At 40.6% G+C, this 21,383-nt stretch overlaps 1 protein-coding gene across 1 annotated transcript in view; it reads left to right on the forward strand.

Annotated features, from left to right (window-relative positions):
• TMEM131 (transmembrane protein 131) overlaps nucleotides 1-21,383 on the forward strand; it is a 216,902-nt gene that overhangs the window by 177,322 nt on the left and 18,197 nt on the right. The window contains exons 32-35 of the mRNA XM_037056831.1: nucleotides 13,479-13,654; nucleotides 16,013-16,140; nucleotides 19,973-20,097; nucleotides 20,302-20,451. Of these exons, the coding sequence (XP_036912726.1) occupies nucleotides 13,479-13,654; nucleotides 16,013-16,140; nucleotides 19,973-20,097; nucleotides 20,302-20,451 (579 nt within the window). The remainder of the gene's footprint in view (nucleotides 1-13,478; nucleotides 13,655-16,012; nucleotides 16,141-19,972; nucleotides 20,098-20,301; nucleotides 20,452-21,383) is intronic.

The raw sequence follows: 21,383 nt of genomic DNA on the forward strand, positions 1-21,383 counted from the left end.
TGAAATCCAAAGACCTACAGCCAAGATTGCTCTATCCAGCAAAGCTTTCATTTAGAATGGAAGGACAGATAAAGTGCTTCTCAGATAAGGTCAAGTTCAAGGAGTTCATCATCACCAAGCCCTTACTATATGAAATGTTAAAGGAACTCATCTAAGAAAAAGAAGATAAAAAATACGAACAGTGAAAGGACAGCAAACTCACAGTTATTAACAACCACACCTAAAACAAAAGCAAACTAAGAGGACAGTTAGATTGGGAGCAGAACCATAGAAATGAAGATCACATGGAGGGTTAGCAACAGGAGAGTGGGAGGAGGAGAAGGGGGGAGAAGGTACAGAGAATAAGCATAGACAGGGGAGGCAAGAATAGTATGGGAAATACAGAATCTAAAGAACTTGTGACATGTGGATATAAACTAAAGGGGGGGATGGTGGGAGAGGGGGTGTGCAGGGTGGAGGGGAATGAAGGGAGGGAATAGGACAACTGTAATGACATAATCAATAAAATATTTTTTTTTAAAAAAAAGAAGAGTCCAAAACAATAAACCCAAAGAGGCCCACAGCAAGACGCATTATACTTAAAATGCCAAAGATTAAAGACAAATAGAATCTTTTTTTATTTTTATTTAATTATTGTTCAAGTACAGTTCTGTCTTTTACTCCCATCCTAGCTCACCCCCCACAGTGCTCCCCACTTCCCTCCCATTTTCACCCCCCTTAGTTGTTGTCCATGTGTCCTTTATACTAGTTTCTGTAAATCCTTCTGCTTTTCCCCCTGAAACTCCCTCCCCTCTCCCCTCTGGTCACTGTCCCCCTGTTCTCTATTTCAGTGTCTTTGGTTATGTTTTGCTTGCTTGTTTGTTTTGTTGTTTAGGTTCCTGTAAAAGGTGAGATCATATGGTGTTTGTCCTTCATCGCCTGGCTTATTTCACTCAGCATAATGCTTTCCAGTTCCATCCATGCTGTTGCAAAGGGTAGGAGCTCCTTCTTCTGCATAGAATTCCATTGTGTATATGTACCATAATTTTTTGATCCATTCATTTACTGATGGGCACCTAGGTTGCTGCCAACTCTCGGCTATTGTAAATTGTGCTGCTATGAACATTGGGGTGCATAGGTTCTTTTGGATTGGTGTTTTAGGGTTCTTAGGATATAATCCCAGCAGTGGAATTGCGGTCAAAAGGCAGGCCCATTTTTAGTTTTCTAACAAAATTCTATACTGTTTTCCACAGTGGTTGTACCAGTCTGCAATCCCACCAACAGTAGATTAGGGTCCCCTCTTCTCCACAACCTCTCCAACACTTGTTGTTTGTTGCTTTGTTTATGATGGCCATTCTAATTGGTGTAAAGTGGTATTTCATTGTGGTTTTAATTTGCATCTCTCTGATAGCTAGTGATATTGAGCATCTTTTCATGTGTCTCTGGATCTTCTGTATGTCCTCCTTGGAGAAATGTCTGGTCAAGTCCTTTGCCCACTTTTTAATTGGGTTGCTTGTCTTCTTAGAGTGGAGTCGTGTAAGTTCTAAGACAAAGAGAATCATAAAAGCCGCAAGGTGAAAGCAGTTAGTTACTTATAAGGTAGCTCCCATAAGACTGTCAGCTGATTCCTCAAAAGAAACTTTGCAGGCCAGAAGGGAATGGCAAGAAATATTCAAAGTGATGAAAAACAAGGATCTACAACCAAGATTATGCTACCCAGCAAGGCTATTATTTAAAATCAAAGGACAGAGCCCTGGCTGGTGTGGCTCAGTGGAGTGAGCTCCAGCCTGCGAACTGGAAGGTCTCCAGTTCAGTTCCCAGTCAGGGCACATACCTAGGTTGCTGGCCAGGTCCCCTGTTGGGGTGCAAGATGCAAGGAATCACACATCAATGCTTCTCTTCCTCTGTTTCTCCCTCCCTTCCCCTCTATCTAAAAATAAAGAAATAAAACCTTTTAAAAAATCAAATCAAAGCAAAAGATAGATAAAAAGCTTTCCAGACAAGAAAAAAACTTAAGGAGTTCATCACCACCAAACCAATATTGTAAGAAATGTTAAAAGGTCTTTAAGAAGAAAGGAAAAAAAAGATAAAAAATAGGGATAATAAAATGACAGTAAATACATATATATCAATTGAATCTAAAATAAATGAACAAGTGAAGAAGAAAAAATCTGTAATCCATTTGGTTTAATTTTGTGAGTGGTGTGAGATAGAGGTCCAATTCATTCTTGTGGATATCTGGTTTTCCCTACACTGTTTATTAAATAGACTATCCTTAATTGAGTAAAAAATAGTATGTACATGTAGATTTATAAAACAGTAACATATCTTCAGTATATTAGTTTCTTCCACAGAAATCTTTTTCTTATTATCTCATTAATAGAATTTACACATTTTAGGGTGCTTTTATAATAATATTCTTACAGTTTTTTAGTTAGATCAAGTTACCAGAGTGTTTTTCCCATGTTGAGGTAACAAATAGAATAAATGGATATAACCTATTCTTACCACAAAGAAAGAGTTTGGTTGTCAGATTGAATCTGTTGTTGCCTGTGTCTGATAGTCTCCTAGCATCAGAAGGGTAGGTCTATTTTTATTTTCAAGGTCATTCATCTAGAACATAAATTTTAAAATTAAAGACCGTGTTTTAATTTTCACAGTGGTCCTAGAGCTGACCTACTAAAAGATACTTAAAGATGGAGCATTGGTATCACTTTATTAATAATTCCATGAGAACACAGTATTAGAGGCTGCACATGAGTGGCCACTCTGCCTATTATCCTTCCCTCTGCTGCTATTTCAAAAGAAGGAAAGAGCTAGGTCTTTTTTTTTTAACAGTGTTTTTATTGATGTATAATGTACATACGGTACACCAGTCTTTTAAATGAACTTTGACAGGTGGGCATTGATCTGAGAGTTTCAGAATAGTGGTATGTCATAAAAGCTTTCTAATCCCTCTAAGCAGGGGTGTCCAGCCTGTGGCCAGCAGGCCATATGCACCCCAGGATAGCTGTGAATGTGGCCCAACACAAAATCGTAAATTTACTTAAAACATTATGAGATTTTTTTTTGTTATTACATATTGCAGTGTATTTAATATGTGGCCTAAGACAGCTCTTCTTCCGGTGTGGCAAAGAGATGCCAAAAGGTTGGACATCCCTGTGAGTCTAAAGCTTACCCCAACCCCTACAAATAGTTATCATATTTACATTAAATATGAAGCTTCTCTTTTCACTAGGACTCTGTTCTTCCTTCCACACTCTCAATATCTCAAAGAAAAAAAAAACAGTCTTGTAAATAGCTCATGTCATTTTTAGCTTTGGGAGACTGTTCAGAGTGACCTCTTCAAATGAATGTGATCTCCCTGGATCTTGCTCTCTTGCAGTTGAGTGGCTTGCAGGCCATCCAGCCATTTCTCTAGTCTTTCCTCCGGTCACTGTTCCTCGTGGAAGGTGGCACCCAGAAGGGCCCTCTGTTCATTGCTGGCCTGAGCAGGGCCTCATACAGCTGGATAGTCTGTAGATTCGGTAATTCTGTGGTTTTTTTCTCCCTCAAACACGTAAGCCTTAGGGATTGTTGGACTGAGGGTTACAGAGAAAGCTCTGAATCTGGTGCTGTCAGTTCTTAATATCTGCACTAACTGAAGCAATGGGGGCATCTTGTAGCCATCATCACTCCTGTATCCAGTTCAGGAGAAGCAATGTGGTGTGGAATCCTGAGGTCAGGGTCTGCCCTCAAGCAGGCCCAGATTAAATCCTGGGTCAGGATCCTACTGACTATGTGACTTTGGAGAAAATTACTTCTCCAAGCCTCCATCTGTTATCTTTAAAGTGGATAAGAGAACTCCTATTTATGTTGTAGGGAGCAGCTACTGTTATGATTATTATTAGGGCAGGAAATGGCACCTGCTGAGTTGAAGATGGATGTGGAACTTCCCAGCAGAAATGTCCAATTAGAGCTTGGTCTTGGGGATGATAAATGGGACAAGCAGGGGGCTAAAAAAAGAGTTGTGAGAGCAAGGCTGGCAAAAGATGGCCAAGAGAGAACATGTCAGAAAGCAGGTAGAGGTGTGGGCAGCATATCCCAGTGAGGCCAGGAGAAGGGAAGGTAGACCAAAGCTCCACAGAGGAGATGACAGATAAGACATGATTTGACCTCAACAAGAATAGTTCTGTGAAGTGATAAGACTAGAAAGCAAGTTACGTGGCTTAGAGAGTACCTCTCACATCCGACTGTTCCAGCAGCCACAAAGTGTATGTGTTAGTGGGCAAGTGAATGAAGTAAGGAGGGAAGGGTTTACTCTGTAGCTTCACTGGTCTTTAATTTTTAACAAGAAAAGGGGAGTCATATATTGTATTGTAGCATTTTTAATGAAGAAAAAATGGGAACATGGTACTTGAAAATACCTATGAGCCAAAGACAAAAAGCCAGTAAAGCTGAGAGCAGTGGTGTTGGTCAGCACTTGCAAATGCCACTGACACAACTGTGCATGCCTCATGCACCACTGTGATTGGCATCTTCAGTTTCAGAAAGCTACATCAGGCAGATGTGGGGGCCAAGCCTGACTAACCTAACCTTTCAGCTGTGCCACTTCCTTCAAAAAGAAGGGAAGCAAATGAGGTAATTGGTGAAAACCAAATGCCCAAGGAGGTAGGGTGCAGTGAAGCCCAGTTCAATAGATGATAAAAGACACTTAGTCCATCGGTACGTGAATGTAGGTGAATTGGTAAAGGTGAGGAGACAGCACAGAGAGGTAGGGGAGCTTTTTATTTTGAACTGAAATAATAGCTGCTGAGACTAAAGGAGAGATGGTAAGGTATTAAACCAAGGGTGTCCAGCCCATGGGCTGCATGCAGCCCAAGATGGCCCCAACACAGAATCATAAATTTACTTAGAACATTACGAGATTTATTTGTAATTACGTGCCATAGTATCACATAAAATAAACACACATATGCTCGTGTTATTTATACACATGTGTGGCTTCAGTTCTACAACAGTGTGCGACTTCCAGTGTATTATCTTCCAAACGCGGACAGTAGAATTGACACCATCAGACATTACATGTGCTTGTGGTGACGTAGCAAGGCAGCAGTTATCAATAATATTTCAACCTACTATTGCAATGTTAGGCATTTAATGTTATTTAGAAGTCAGGTAAGCATTCTTATTTAATTACTGAAGGTATTTCCACACCTCAGTGGCACTCACACATCGCCTGCCACACCTTATAATTGGCCCTCCGACTCGCCCTGCATCAGCAGCAGAGAGGGCTGTGGAAGGGCCCAAACCTTGCTTTCTCTTTTCCTATCAGTTAATTTTCATAATAAAAGTAAATAAAGGACACCCTGGCTGGTGTGGCTTACTGGGTTGAGTGTCAACCTGCAAGCCAAGGGTTGCTGGTTCGATTCCACCTCAGGGCATATGCTTGGTTTGCAGAACTGGTCTCCAGTTGTGGGTGTGCAAGAGGCAACCACACATTGATTTTCTCTCTGTCTCTTTCTCCCTCCCTTCCCCTCTCTCAAAAAATAAATAAATAAAATCTTTAAAAACAATAAAAGTAAATAAAGTCCCTTATCTATTATTATTTTTTAATCCCAGCATGGCTTCTACAGCATGTCAAAAGAAAAATTAATGATGAAGATTGTTCAATGAAAAGTGGAGAGATGACTACTTTTTTGTCAAGGCAAATAATAGTAAGGCACTCTGCTTAATTTGTGGGGAATTTGTGCAAGTTTTCAAAGACTATAATTTGAAAAGCTGTTATATGCAAAAACATGCTGCCAAATTCAGTGCATATGAAGGATTGTGTCATAAGGACAAAACAGCAGAACTGATAAAAAGTCTGCTCAAAATTTTTTTCAGAAAGTTATAACTCAGGTGGATTCATTGTAAAAGCTAAAAAGAATCAAAACCATTTACTGATGGTGAGTTTATTAAACAATGTATAGACGGCATGGCAGATACAATTTGCTCTGAAAAAAGGGGGGATATTTCCAAAATTGGTTTGTCTCACCAGATTGTAGCCAGGTGAACTGAAGAAACTGGAAAAATCTATACCAGAAGAAGTTTGGAGAGTAAGGCTGCTAATTTTAAATGTTATGCTTTGGCAATGGATGTAGCCCTGGTACTACAGATATGGCTCAACTTGCCATTTTTATTAGAGGTATTGATGACGAATGTAATGGCACTGAAGAAATAGCTTCTTCAGTGCCATTAAAAGACACAATTAAATCAAGAAATTTATACAAAGCAGTACAAAATATGTTAAAGCCATTTTCTTTGGTCATTGTCAACACATCTGGTACAGTTACTGATGGTGCCCTGGCAATGGCAGGTAAAAAAGAGGGACTTGTAAAATTAATAGAAGACAATACAGTTGCTTCCCAAAACTCATGTTTGATGAAGTAATTGCGTAATACATCAAGAAAATGTATGCACAAAAGCTTTAAAAATGGATAACATCATGCAAAACATCATCAAGACTGTGAATTCCATGACAGCCAAAGGATTGCATATTCGCCAATTCAAGGAATTCCTTAAAAGTACTGATGCCAACTATGGTGACATCATTTACTTTTTCGAAGCAAGTTGGCTAAGTCAAGGCCAGGTATTGAAAAGATTTTATGATTTGTGACATGTTGTCAAGTCACTTGTGGTATCAAGAAACAAATTTGGTCCTGGCTGGTGTGGCTCAGTGGATTGAACACTGGCCTTCGAACCAAAGGGTCGCTGGTTCAATTTCCAGTCAGGGCATATGCCTGGGTTGTGGGCCAGGTCCCCAGTAAGGGGCACGCTAGAGATAACCACGCATTGATGTTCCTCTCCTGTTTCTCCCTTCCCCTCTCTCTAAAAATAAATAAAATCCTTTAAATTTAAAAAAAAAAGTACCAGAATTGACAGTGAAAACTGACTTACAGATTTAGCATTTTCAGTGGATTTAACTGCTCCTTTAGATGAGTTAAACATGTCCTCAGTTTGAACACCAGCTTATCAATACCATGTTTCAAACTATATCAGCGTTCCAAATAAAATAGAAATACAGCAAGCTCAAATTAAGACACACAGTTTTATGCATTTCAACACAGTCCTGGAACGGTGAAAAACATGCAGCGTTGCTCTTCAATTTGATACAAGAATTTGAAAACAGGTCTCAAGATTTCCAGGAAGATAATCAGTATTTTGCTATATTTGCAATTCCACTTTCAGTCAACATAAATATGTTACTTGCCAATTTTCAAATGGAATACATAGAGCTGCAATCTGACACTCAACTTGAAGAAAACTTTAATCATGTCCCTTTACTGGACTTTCATAGATCCTGTCTTCCCTGAGACAAATATCCCTTGCTTCACAGTCACACTTTATTCATGTCATTACTATTTGGCAGCACCTACATTTGCGAGCAACTATTTTCAAGAATGAAACCAATTAACAGTGAAATTTGAACCAAAGTATCTGATGAACACCTGGAGAACTCACTGAGAACTGCACCTACTTCTATCAAACCAGATATTGATGCACTAGTTTCTCAAATACAGTGTCAGACACCTCACTGGTTTTATGTTGCCCTCTTTTACTTTTATAATAAAAAATATTTAAAAACTCAGTGATATTTTATTACTTAGATACATTCACCTTATATATTAGTGGTCAGTAACTTGGGACCTGCTTGATGATTTTAAAAGATTTTTCAAAGGACCACTGCATAATTAGGGTTACTATGTAAGAACTTTTTTGCTTATCTGTGGTGGCGGACATCACAAAAATTACACACTGACCTTTTTTTTGCTCATCAGTTTTCATTAGTGTTTGTATTTAAAGTATGGCCCAAGACAACTCTTTTCCCTCCACTGTGGCCCAGAAATGCCAAACTGTTGGACACCCCTGGTATAAACAGAAAATAGAGAAAGTTTAGAATAGTCAAATTCCAAGTGCCTGAACTTTCCATAGCTTGGAAGTCCACAGGACACAGGAGTTGGATTTGCAGAGCAGCACCCTGGGCAACATTGGGCGCCTGGCTGAAGGTCACTGCAATACCACCTTGTGCTGTCATTTCTCTCCTAACCTTGCAGCGCAAGGGTAAATGGGTCTTTGGACTAAGACAGTGCTGGAGTTCTGTGAGACAGAGACAGCAAAACAACATGGGCAATGATGTTGTGGGGAATTAGCAAGATAGGGGAAGAAGACCAGACAGACGGGGAGAACATGACAGGGAGTCGAGGGGTGGGAGATCCAACAGGTCAGGCTGCAGGTGTGGAGGAAGCATCCAGTGGGTTTGGGGCAGGAAAGAATTTCCCTCAAAGGGAGTGGAGAGAAATGCCTAAACAGGGACAGAAGCTATCCTCTCAAATTAAATTGTAGTAAGTTTGCTTTGAATATCCAGGATATTTTACTTCTACAATAAATAAATCCAAAACTTAATTGAACATAATCATATGAAAATCCTAAATAATTGAATTCTGCGTTTGCTCTGAAGTTGTGGTTGTGCAGCCTTTTTTCCTAGTCCTATATACCTTTTTAATTCTCCTTTGTGCCGCTAGTGGTATCTAGACCCAAGAAAACCTATAACAACAGAGTATGGGTTGTCTTGTAAACTAATTATTAATTCCTCCCCTAGAATAGAATTTTTCACAAATAAGAATTCTTCTCTCCCTTCTATCGGGCTGAACAAGCATCTTCAATATCTCAGCACAGAGCTTATTAAAACAAAGTAATGTGGTATTTTCTATAAAATTTCGAAAACATTTTTTACCTTAGCTTAAAGAATTCCTAGAGAGGCCTCCTTATATATGTTTTTGGTGTCTTTCAGTTTATGATGTTTATGAAGGTATCATTTAGAACAATAGGGGAAAATAAATTTATAGGTCCAGGACTGACCCCAGTAAATCATGTTATTGATTTTATTCTTATGTTATTTATCAGCTTATATTATTTATTGGCTTCATTTCAGCCTTTTAAGCAGCTAAAAAATGAGAAGGAACACAGATTCCCACTGGGATTAGTGATTCTCTAGAGCAGTGGTCTATAGCCTTTTTGGCACCAGGGACCAGTTTAGTGGAAGAACATTTTTCCACAGACCAGATGAGGGTTGGGAACATGGTTTGGGGATGATTCAAGTGCATTACATTCAAGCTTACCTCCTGCTGTGCAGCCCCATTCCTAACAGGCCGGTGCCAGTACCAGTCTGTGGCCCAGAAGTTGGGGGCCCCTGCTCTAGCGATTCTCCAGAATCTGCTGTCAGGTGTTATAAATGGCTTCGAAAGACCCAGCTTAGGTCCACAGCTGCCAGGGGCTGCTCAGGTTCAAATAAACCATTTGCTAGTAGTTGGAATTTTTCTGGAATAATTCTTTTGGGTGGAAACTAAAAGTGGGATTTAAAGTGGGAGAGAAACAACCAAAGTAAGTTGCCCAAACTAGTGTTTGCAGAATCATTTATACACCACTTAGTGACAAGAAAAAATAAATGAATAGGACATATTTTTTTAATTTATAATTTCTATTTTGCCTACTTTTAAAATGATTGGATATAGTTAAATTATTAAAGCACATATAAGACAGTAGATAAAGACAAGAAGCAGTTTTTGTCGTTTCATTTGTTTCTTTTTAATTTTGGTGCTATATCAACAGGCCTGGAATAAAGTTGGTTGTTACCCTTAAGCATTAAATTGGCTGCAAATGTCCTGGCAGCTAAGCCCAAAGAAAAGCGTGGTTACAGTTCTCGTTCAGGACAAGGAAGCCCATGGTAGAGCTTAGGTGGTGAAAGAAGCTTATGCTAGAGTCCAAATGAGTCTTCCTGCCTCCCTCCCAGGTCTAAAACTTCTAATCAGACCCTCTGTATTTGGGGATGGCAGGAGAGAACATGAGTAGAGAGTTGGGGCTTTAGAGAGCAGGGACCCCAAGTTTGCTTTTCCAACTAGCCATGTAACTAGATGAGAATGGCCATCATTTTGGTGGGGCAGGGTACACAGGGACACCAGGACTCTTCTTACCCATTTGAATCAGGACATGAAGACAGTGCCAGGAGAGGTTGTCGTTGGCTAACCACATGTTAAAAATCTTCCTGGCTGATTATGATAGGCATGTATTTAGCAGGCTTATCTTTTAATTTGCTATGGTAGACGGGCTTACACCCGAATTATTGTTGGTGATTAGAATTTAACCTGTTAAATGACTTTTCTTTCTTCAATTTAGGCAAGCCAATTATATTTTTTAAACACATTAATAGTCTGGGATCTATAGTTATACTCATATATAGAAAATAATTCTCAGGGTAGCTGTGTTAAAAAGAAACTTGGCCCTGGCTGGGTGACTCAGTTGGTTAGAGCGCTGTCCCAATACGCCAAGGTTGCAGGTTTCCTGGTCAGGACACATACAGGAGTCAACCAATGAACGTATCCGTAAGTGGAACGACAAACCAATGTTTCTCTCTCTCTCTCAAATCATTTTTTAGAGAAATTTGTATATTCATAAATTATGGAAAACAGCAAGTTTTCTGAAGCATGTCGGAAGCCATAAAAATAAAAGAATGCACACATCATTTGAACCAGTAAGCTCATATCTGGAAATTTAATATCCAGAAGTAATCTATATACATTATGTTTTATAATAGTGAAAAATGGAAACTGCCTACACGTCTTAAGAACAGGGTATTTGTGGTTACAGTATGTTAACTCAGTGCTGCATGTCATACAAAATCATTATGCCTAGAGTGTGTGTCTGATGATAAAATTTGATGGATCCTTGTCTACTTTCATGAGTTGTTCTCCTGTTTCCTTACTGATGAAGTGGGGTCTAGCAGTTGGTCACTTATGAAGTGAACATTTGTAAATCCATTTTTCTCAGACATGATGGTAGAAAGAGAGACCCAGTCCTTTGCATGCTGAGAAGAAAGCTGCAATAGAACTTGGGAGGGTGGCTTCCAGGCCCAGTGGACCTATTCTTTGCATTAAAAAAGGATGTTTAGCTTTTCAGAGTAAATGACACTTAATGGTTCAAAGGAATTAATACCCTTGAAAGGGTTGTATTCGCCCAGTGGATTTGCTACAACTTAGTCACTGTGAGTTCTTGGGGACTCTGCTTTTAAATTTAAATGAGATATATACTTTTTTTTTACTTGTTGTTTTATTTTATTAAAGTGAGCCCCCAGGGTGACGATAGAGGGAGGAGAGAAGTTTCAAGGGCAGGTGTCTAGGGAACACCAGCACCAAAAAAGCAGTAAAAACATTGAAAGGATCACTGTGCCGGAAGAGAGGGGTGATGTTGGGGTGGATGGTGGAGAGGGGACATTTCATGGTGTCCAGTAGAATAGAGAAGCCTGTAGAATAGAGAAGTGCTAGAGGTCAGAGGTCATTGGCATTGATAATTAAAAGGTCATTCATTACCTTTTCAAAATCATTAAGGAGCTAGGGCAAAAATCCAAATGCAGAAGATTGAGAAAGATGAGGATTTTGAGGTGAAAGTATAAACTACTCTTTTATGAAGTAAGTTTGCACTCAAGTTTTCAACTTAACTAGTGCTTTATTAAATATTTCTTTGCATCCTTTATATATTCCTAGCTTCAAGATTTGAGTGCAGTAGGAAAAAATATATATTATTTTCAGCCTTTTTCTATTTATTAAGGAGGTTTCAGGTTTTACATGTACATATTATTTCTCTTTTTTTAATCCTCACTCAAGGATATGTTTATTGATTTTTTTAATTTTTTTTAGAAAGAGAAGTGGGTGGTGGGAGTAAGAGAGAGAGAGAAACATTGATGTAAGAGAAATATCTATTAATTGTCCCCTGTACACATCCCAACCAGGGATCAAACCTGCAGCCTTTGGTGTACAGGATGACGCCCCAACCAACTGAGCCAGCTGGCCAGAGCATAAATACAGATTATTTCTACAGGTAGTGCCTCTTACCGATGAACCTAACCATGATAAAATTGTAAAATGGCAAGGGGACACTAATTGTATTGGGGATTGGTCTTGGTCATGTGGGAATGACTGAGGGACTCACAGCATCAGCTGTTGAACTGACAGAATCTGAGAAGTCTCTGCCGGGGCAGAGGGGAGCCCGGGCTGGTCAGGGAGGGCCAGGGACTGACAGAGTTAAGTCAACTGGCCCGTCTTCTGCTAAGACAAAGGCTTTTCAGTTTTTTACTTAATATCCCAGTTAACGATTTCAAATCTATTACCTCCAGAGTCACTGTGAAAGTAAGTGACAAAAGGACATTCCTGAAAGTCAGAGCCTTCCTAATTTTTCTAGATCATGCTCAGCCAACTTTTTCTGTAAAGGGCCAGATGGTACATATTTGAGGCTTCATGTGTCACAGACTATCTCCATCACATATTCTTTGGTTTTTTTTAACCACTTAAAAATACAAAAATTATTCTCTGCTCATGAGCCCTACAGATAGATCAGGCCATAGGTCAGATTTGGCCAGAGGGCTGTACGTAGTTTGCCAACCCTGTTCTAGATGAGAAAGTATGCATCTCGGGCACCTGTTAACAGTGGCTGTAAAATAGGGTTTAAATACACTATATTAAGTCATCTTTGTAAAAGGATATATTTAGAAATGATGTGTACAGAATGAGTTAACCTGTGGCTTGCAGGCCTTCCGTAGCTTTCCCAGCCTGCTTGCCCTAGTGGGTTTGCAGCATAATCCAAGCTGCCGGAACTGGGATTTCTCTGCCACTGTCTAGTCCAGCAAGAACATAAGCTGCATGAAGACAGGATTGTGCTGTCGGTGCCTGCCGCTGTGTTCTCAGAACATGGGGCAGGGCCTGGGAAATAGTGGGCACTCTATTGTGGGTTGGTATTTGCCTTGGGAGCACTATGTCTTTTTAAGTAATGGGCTTTCTGTGTTGCATTGTACTTTCTATCCATGTGTAATATCAGGGCATTTGTGTGCCGGCCACTGTTCTGGGTTTCATGTAGTTCTTACAGCCCCACGAGGGCTTGCCCCCCGCCGTTTACAGATGAGAGGTCATGATCGTGCAGCTGGTTAGGGAAGAGCCAGGGTTTGGACCCAACCAGCATGGCTTTGACTCCAGGGCTCTTAACACCCCTCATGCAACACACATGAACCGCTGCTCATCCTGTGTCACCGTCAGACTTCCATCTCCAGATAGATGTGAAAGACCACTGGGTTTCACTTCTGTGATTCTTCCAAGCTGTATTACTCTCTGTGGTATAAAAAAGGTATTCTAAGACATAACAGATTTGTCAGAACTACTGAGTTGGCAAAACTCATTGAACTGTACACTTAAAGTAGATACACCTTATTGTACAAAAATTATAACTCAAAGTTGATTTTTAAAACATTTTAATCAAAAAGTCAAACATGGTTTGGAAAACTTTAATTAGAAATAATTAAATAATATTTCTCTAAGGAATAAAGTAGAGAAGAAAAGTTTTATTAATAGGAGTCCAGCTTCTTCAAAAAAGTTTTAATGGCTGTGTTTTCTAAGCCATTAAAAAGTCAGTTATTTTTCTTTGATTTTCATACCCAGGGAAAGGAAAACCTCCTCAGCGTAAGGTCAAAGCATCGAAGAAGCAAGAGGAAAAGGAGAAGAAGACAAAGGGAAAGCCCCCGGAAGAGGAGCTGAAAGACTCCTTGGCCGACGACGACAGTTCCTCCACCACCACGGAGACCTCCAACCCAGACACAGAGCCTCTCCTCAAGGAGGTGGGGCACAGTCACGCAGTCAGGCACTGTCTCGTGTGGGTTCTGAATGCATGGTGGGCGTTTTATATTTAATGTGAGCACATGTTCTGAGGATTAGCACTCACTGTTCACAGACATGCTTAAACAGTCACAGCTCTGGGGACAAATGCCTTCGTTTTCCCCCAGGAAGAATATTGGGAAGCATGCTAACGAAGTAAAATAGTTAGAAATTGGAAACACTGCTTCAAAGTTAGGGTCTCTCTGGTTTAGAAACTACTCTGGCTCATGAAATTTGTTTCAGATTTTAAGTATCAGAAGAGAATGAGAAGGAAATATACCATTTTAATTAGATTGAGCTTTTCCTGTAAGACCACTCCTGTCACAATCCGCTTCCTTGACAGCTCACTCCCTACAGGCTGAGTAGTGATTGTCCTGCAGGGGAACATGATCCAGGGAAAGACTCCAGGCTTTAGCACTCACCCGGAACTGGGGACTCGGAGAAGCACACATCAGCACAGCAGGAAAGCTGCCTCACTCCTCAGTCCTCAGCATCAGGACTGACACTGCAAAGTGCCTGATACTAGTGGGAGTTAGGTCATGGAGGGTAGGATTACTGTTGGGATGTGTCTGAGAGTCTGAGTTATAAGGCATATTCGCAGGGAATGTGGAAAGGGAAAATGGAATTCTGTTTTGGCATTTTTATTTTTACATATTTCAAATTGAAAATGATGCTAATATAACCTTTAATATTGTAGATCAGAAGTTTCTTTTCAGTTTTAACCTGATGGCCTAAGGAATCATTTCTTAAAGAAATCTCGTGGTGTCATCCACATATATGAATTTTTTAAATAAAATGTATATGTAACTACTTTTCTTGCCAACTGCCTTCCCCTTTGTACCCTCCACATTAGTCATGTTGCCCTGTGTACTTCAGTATAGTCGATAGCCAGTATCAGAATCCTGCACTTCATATCCTTCTAACAACACATGACTACAAATCTTAGATCGGGATTCCAGCAATTTCAGTGACAGGAATAAGCTTTTGGAAGGCATTTTCAGCACATGCTTTCTTTAATCTTTGCTGCCTTTCCAGCTTTTTCCCTAACTATTCCCCAGTGACCCCCTCTGGCTGCCCCATCTCCTGCATTCTGTGTGCACCCACTGGCCTGATTTTTACCTCTCTGTTGCTACTTTCCTTCAACTTCTTCTTCCCTGTCTGTTGCATCCTTATAGACATGGCTTGGAACTCATGGCCTCCATGCCTCTTACCCTTCTCCCTCCTGTTCGGTTTTTATTGCTCCTCCTCAGCATTCTTCCAGAGGGTTCATGTGCTCTTATTTCTTTGTGACTGACCTGTTTGTCAGGTGTGTGTAATTTCTTCCCCGCTAGATTACACACTTGTGTGTCTGTTCCAGCCCTGTTCTACACATGTATTCAACAAGTCCGTACTGAGTACCTAAGAGCCAAGTCTTGTGCTGGAAGCTTAGGAAATGAGTGGACAAAAGACCAGGTTCTCGTCTTCAAAGAGCTCACCATCTACAAAACTTTTGATGAGTCAGTGCTTCTTTAATAACTCAGAACTAAGTCTGAAAAGGTGTAGTAGCAGGAGGGTGTCCTGGCCCTTTCCCAGTCCATGCTTCACATTTGAGCCACGTGAGACAGCTCTTCTGTGCTGTGGTTGTGGCCAGTGAGCATTTCCAGGTGAGAGCACAAGCTGATTGGTCTCTCACTGTCCTATGTATCTCCCCTCCTGCTTGACCACCCCTCAGGAGAAGGGCCCGGACCCTCTTGGTAACCCCTTGCCTGTCGCCAGGTGGGTGACCAGTAAATGTTGAGTGAGTGAATGGGCAACTCAGTCCTTCCCATTGCTGGTGCGTAGTTGTTTATATTAACTCACCGCAGCTCTGTTGACAGTCACAGTGTCATTGTGAACATTCAGTGAATGGATGTGGACACTTGTGTTCCTTAGGATTGTCCTTAGGATCAGCATTGAGCACATTGCCAGAGTGTTTGTAGTGTTTATATTGTTGTCCTAGCTGAACTTTTCTTGTTAAAAAAGGCAAGGTTTTGCGCCCTAGGTCCAAAAAATAAGAAGCCACCAATTGGCTGCTGCCAGTGCCACCACCCACTCCCGTCAAGATATGAGTATAAACTAAAATGATACTTTATAACTCATACTCACCAAAGCACAATTATAATAAATCAAAGGCTGAAAAATTGACAGAAACACAATAGTTAAGATAAGACTTGAAGAAAGGAGTTTATCATTTTTATATATATGACATATATACCTTCGGTTCTGTGCCTCTACATTCAAACAGAACTATATCAGTCATTTTTAGTAATACTTCCTGGCAATTAAGTGTACATTTTTTACAGGATACAGACAAGCAGAAGGGAAAACAGTCCATGGCTGAAAAACATGAAAATGAAATGCCTCAAGTGAAGCAAAAAAGCAAAAAACTCTTGAATGTTAAGAAGGAAATCCCAACAGATGTGAAACCCAGGTGAGATAAAGAAATGAGTGCAGAGAAATAAAGTAATATAAAAGAAATTATTGGTAAAAACTAGGTAAAGGTTTTGCTTGTTTTGGTTGGTCTTTTGGGGGTGTTGTAGGGGAGTCCAACAAAAACCCTATACTACATCGTGTTCCTCTTGGTTTCTTTCTGATGCCCACTGTTTACTGTTCAGGGATGGCCACATGCTTTTGATGTCAGAAACATAAAAGGCAGAAGTAACAACTTGTTGAGAAGATTTAGGTTGGTAATTCATTCCCCAGCAGAGAGCCATGTCACTTCTGCACAAAGACGACCTCATTGGTTTAGCCACAGTGGAAGCGTAACTTGTGAGAGAGAGTTCTGAACCTGCCCTCTCATTCAGAGCAGCAGTTGAATCTAGAATTCTGTGTTGTGAAACCTGGAAGAATCTATGCTTAGGTAATCAGGGCAGGTGGTACCTATCAGATAAATCTGTCATGAAATAATTCCATCCTAGGCCTGTGGGACAGGATTTTCACCCCCCTTCATCCATCCCACCCCTCCAAGAAGGCTTGGTACAGAATGTTTCCCCAAGTAAATGAACAAGTCTAACTATTGGGTCAACTTCATACTTCTTTTAAGCCTTAGATCTACCTAATGAACTGATTTTGGTTTTAGCATTGTTAGTAATGCCCTTCCTAGTTCTTCGTGTGAAATGGCTGTCAGCATGAAAGCCAGTACTTGCCTTTTTGTGTGGTAAGTGGACATTGACCCAGGAAGTTGAAGGAATTAGGTATAAAGCAGTAAAGGAAAACATAGTTTGTTATCATTAAAGTTTGCCTAGAACTCTTATTCTGGGTCTAATACTTGAGCTTTGCCAAAACACCAATAACCTCCACTCTCTCCCTAGATTACACAACTTTACGCAGACAGGGTAGTCTGTTCTGTAGAACCAAAAGCTAGTAAGAAATTAGTGATTACTGCAGAGAAGTTTCACCTTGTCCCTGAATTTAGGAATAACACAGCATATGGCATTGACTAGTAATGGAGTATCTAAAATTTACTCTTCTGTGCAAACTGTTAGTTTGAGTGACTTACTCACACAATTCGTTGAGAATAGTCTGACCCAATTAGAAGGAATGTCGGATGGAGTCGTGGTTGACACACTTGGACCTCCCCAGAGAGAAGTCATTCTAAAGCACTAATTGATGCTCATGGCCTGGCACACCAGGACACAGATGTTACTGGACTGGTGGCTGGCTGGGTGCCTGAACTCAGTACCTGAGATGTGATCGGGTAAAACAGATAGTACACGTTAATCTCACCCTCATCGCTCTTCCCCAACTTAGGTTGTGTTCTCATTTTTTTTTTAGTGAAGTAAGTTGACTATTAACAGATTTGATTTTGAAAAGTTTGTAAAAGACTTCACTGGAGTATCACTAACCTCGCCAAGGTTTTTGAGTTCTCTGCCAAACTGCAGGCTATAGTGAACAGTCCCGTATCACCTGTTCAAGGGACAGTTACAGTGACAACTCAAGTTCTCTTGATACACAGCTAAGAGAAATAAATCATTGCTGAAAAACAGTTTAAGCAGTGCGTTCTAATTACCTTTTTAAATTGTCTCTGTTACTGGAGAAATCCACGTGCAGCCTTAGTCTTTTAATCTCCTTGATCTAATTTATTGAACTCATGGATCTTGTTTTCTGTGTTTCTGAGTTCTGGGATAAAAGTATTGAGAGTCAGTATTCATTAGTACATCAGTTGAGTACGGAGTCAAAGAGAGACTTCTTTTAATGACCAGCAGCAACATAGCCTCTCTGAATAGAGCCATTTCCTGTTTGCACTGAATTAGGGTATTACTCGCCTGGTACTGTTTAGATGCAATCAGTTACTTGTAGCCCTGTCACTGGTAATACCTGAAATGCTTGTCATCTAACAAGAAGTGCTTTCACTGTTTTACTGTATCTGGAGGCAATAGATACACATTTTTTATTTTTTATGAGATTTATTTTTATTTTTTGTATTTGAACTGTTCTTTTGTATTTTTCATTACCATTTAACCTTCCTAACCCTCCTCTACCTCCACCCGTCTCTTGCACAATGACCACACTGTAGTCTGTGTTCATGAGTTCTTTTTCTTTTTTGGCTTGATCCCTCCAGTCCCCAATCCTCCTCACCCCAGAACTGTCATGCACAGGTTTTAAAAAGAGAGAAAGCCAGAGAGGGATGCCTCAGTCTCTGCCAATAAAGCCCCTGCTACCAGACCTCCCAAGAGTTAACTTCACAAAAATGGTTTCTGAGGAGGGTGGATCATTGGGCTGCGATGGCAGAGCTCTGGTCCATTCATTTCCCAGCTTCAACCCTGGAGAACTGAGCCTGCAGACCTCCGTGAGACTTCTGTAGAGATGCCAGGGAGTAAGAGTCAGGACCTCTAGAGAATTAAGAAAGGCCTAGGAAACCCTGGTTGAGGATAGCAGCTATCTGTTGATCCTTTTGTTTTCTAATTGTTTATCAACACTTTACATTTGTGAAGCAAATGTAATAATCTAAATTTAGCACAATGTTTACTCTCATGATCTGCTCAAATAGCACACACAGCTCAGGTGGTTGACACCAGACACATCAGCACAGGGAAACCCTGACCTTGCCCTTGGCTTCCTGCCTGTCTACATGGAGCCTATTCCATGTATTGAGTCAAAATAAAGTCTGGCATCTGAAACACCTTTTTTTCTTTCACAAATAATCGGTTAAATTAAATTGGCCCTTAGCATTTATTCAGAAGCCTTAAAAAACATTTTCTTAATAGACACAATTTTGCTTAATTTAGAAAAGAATGAATCAGCAAAAATAAACTACTTGTCTGGCACCTCTTTTCTTAAAAACCAATTAATTTTACAGTGGCACAGAGCTAAGCTTTGCATAAATAGACAACCCTCACCCACAACACTGACAAACCACTGATGTAAAAATAACTCACACTCACCTGCCACAAGAGGATTAGGTGGGTGTCTATGGCATGGGAGCTCTTGTTTTTTTTAGAAGATGGAGTTTTGAAGTAACCCTGTCAGTGAGAAGCAAAAAGGCAGAAGATTTATAAAACTGTTTTCTTAAGTCAGTTTGTTATCCTGCCTAAAACTTTTGGGGGGTAATTGATACCCTTTGGATTTTTTTATCCATTTTACTAATTCCAAATATAATACCTACTTATGATAGAAAATGTGTGAAATATAGAGATACAAAAGAATGAAGATAAAATGGTCTTTGACCTAGTACCTTATAAAATGTTAGTAAATAGCTTTCATTAAAATGTATTTACTTATGAAATCATACTTTATTCTGTCATCTGCTTACCTTGAGAGGAAGGAGTGTACTACGTGTGCCATTGGATAGGGAAGGTTTAAACTGTCCTGACACTGAAATCTGGTGTGGCTTAGCTGCCTTCTAGGAGGGAGAATCTGTACAGCCTGGTTCATTCCGTAGTTTCTACAACAAAGCACATCTTCGGGGTTCTGAATAGCAGAACCTTGACCTTTCTGAATCTCTGCATTCAGGAACCCTGGTAGTACTGTATTTACTGGGAGATAATTCAACAGTTTCCAAATGGCAAGTTCCTGCTAATGGCATTATGCCAATTACCTGAGGCAGGTGCTCTGACTATTTGTTGTCAGCACTAAGAGTGCAAAGGAGGTGTCTGCAAGTGCTGAGCTGTCGCCTAGGCAGCCTCAACCTCAGGGTAGGGGCAGATAGTGCCTCAGGGAGCCAGATTCCTAAAATGTGCACTGAAAGTGCAGACCAGTCAGTGACTTCTCTGCCCCACAAAAACAGGACAAATCTGAATTTTGCTTCTGTGCTTGTCTTTCAGTTGCTTAGAGCTGCCGTACCCTCCCTCATTAGAAAGTAAACAGCGGAAGAGCCTCCCAACCAAGATCACTCTCCCAGCTGCCTTGACAAGCAGCTCCAAATCTCGGAATTGCCAGAAAACAAAAGGTATTTTGCTGTTGTCATACAGATACCTCCGTGATTTGTTGTATTAACAGTTGTTAGTTCTGAATTACCAGTAATCGGTTATAGTTATTAGTCATGTAAAAAGCTAAGATTGTGTTCTCATCCGCATTAGAAGAGTCATTGAAGTAGACCTAAAAGAAAGGAGACGTTGTCCATTAGCAACTTTCTTTTCTTCTTTCTGTGCAGGTACAAATAAGGTAGTGGATAACAGGCCATCTGCCCTAGCGAAGTTCCTCCCAAATAGTCAAGAACTAGGCAACACCAGTAGCTCAGAGGGAGAAAAAGACTCTCCACCGCCGGAGTGGGATTCTGTGCCAGTTCACAAACCTGGCAGCTGTGAGTATGGCAACTTGGGAATTGCTCTAGGCAACTCAGTGGGGATGCATTGTTTTAAAAGGTGATCTAATCACTGGTTTGATTCTTGGTCAGGGCACATGTCTGGGTTGCAGGCCAGGTCCCCAGTTGGGAGCATGTGAGAGGCAACCAATCAATGTTTTTCTCCCTGTCTCTCTCCCACACTTCCCTTCTCTCTGAAAATAAATAAAATCTTTAAAAAATTAAAAACTAAAAAAAAAAATGAAGGCAACCCAATATCTGGTTTGCTGGAGCCAGCTTATACAGCCAACAAAAGCCTGTTGTTAAGTAGTCTGCCAGTTGTTGAACTATAGTAGCTTATGGTGAGTAGCTTAGTTGCTCATGGTGAAAGCATTGCTGGAGAATATGGGTTCTCGTAGTGTCACAAGAAAAGAATTTCAGGGAGCACACACATGGGAGAAGTTTAAGAGTAGTGAAAAGATTTATTGGGGTAAAAATAAATAATACTCCCTCGGAGATGTAGAGGGCAGGCAGGCTCTAGTGGCAACTGTTCCAAGGTCCCTGCTGATCCTTCATATATTTTCTTGGTTTCAGGAACAAACAGGCTGTCTTGCAAACTATCCAACCTGTTTCCCAGGTTTTTCTCGTGCTATGCTGGGCCCTCCCCCTATCCAGTCCCTTTCTTGGATCCTTCAGGTTTTGTGCCCTTATCCTATCCAATCCCTTTCCCCTGTTTTCTCAGGCTAGACTCTGCCCCTTTATGGTTGGCATTTTGGCTCCTGCTGCACTTGATTCATAGTTTTGCTTTGTCATCTGGCTTCAGCTGCACATGCCTCTGCAAGGGAATCTCTTACTGGTTCTCCCTTCCCCCAGTAACAGGCTGATTATTCCCCCGGGAGATTGGAAAACCAGTCCTTCTGCCAGCCTGGGGACTGAGTCCCTTTGACAGAGGA

The sequence above is a fragment of the Sturnira hondurensis genome, unplaced genomic scaffold, assembly GCF_014824575.4.
Source record: "Sturnira hondurensis isolate 20B ecotype Veracruz unplaced genomic scaffold, ASM1482457v3 Scaffold0009178, whole genome shotgun sequence".
Lineage (NCBI taxonomy): Eukaryota > Metazoa > Chordata > Mammalia > Chiroptera > Phyllostomidae > Sturnira > Sturnira hondurensis.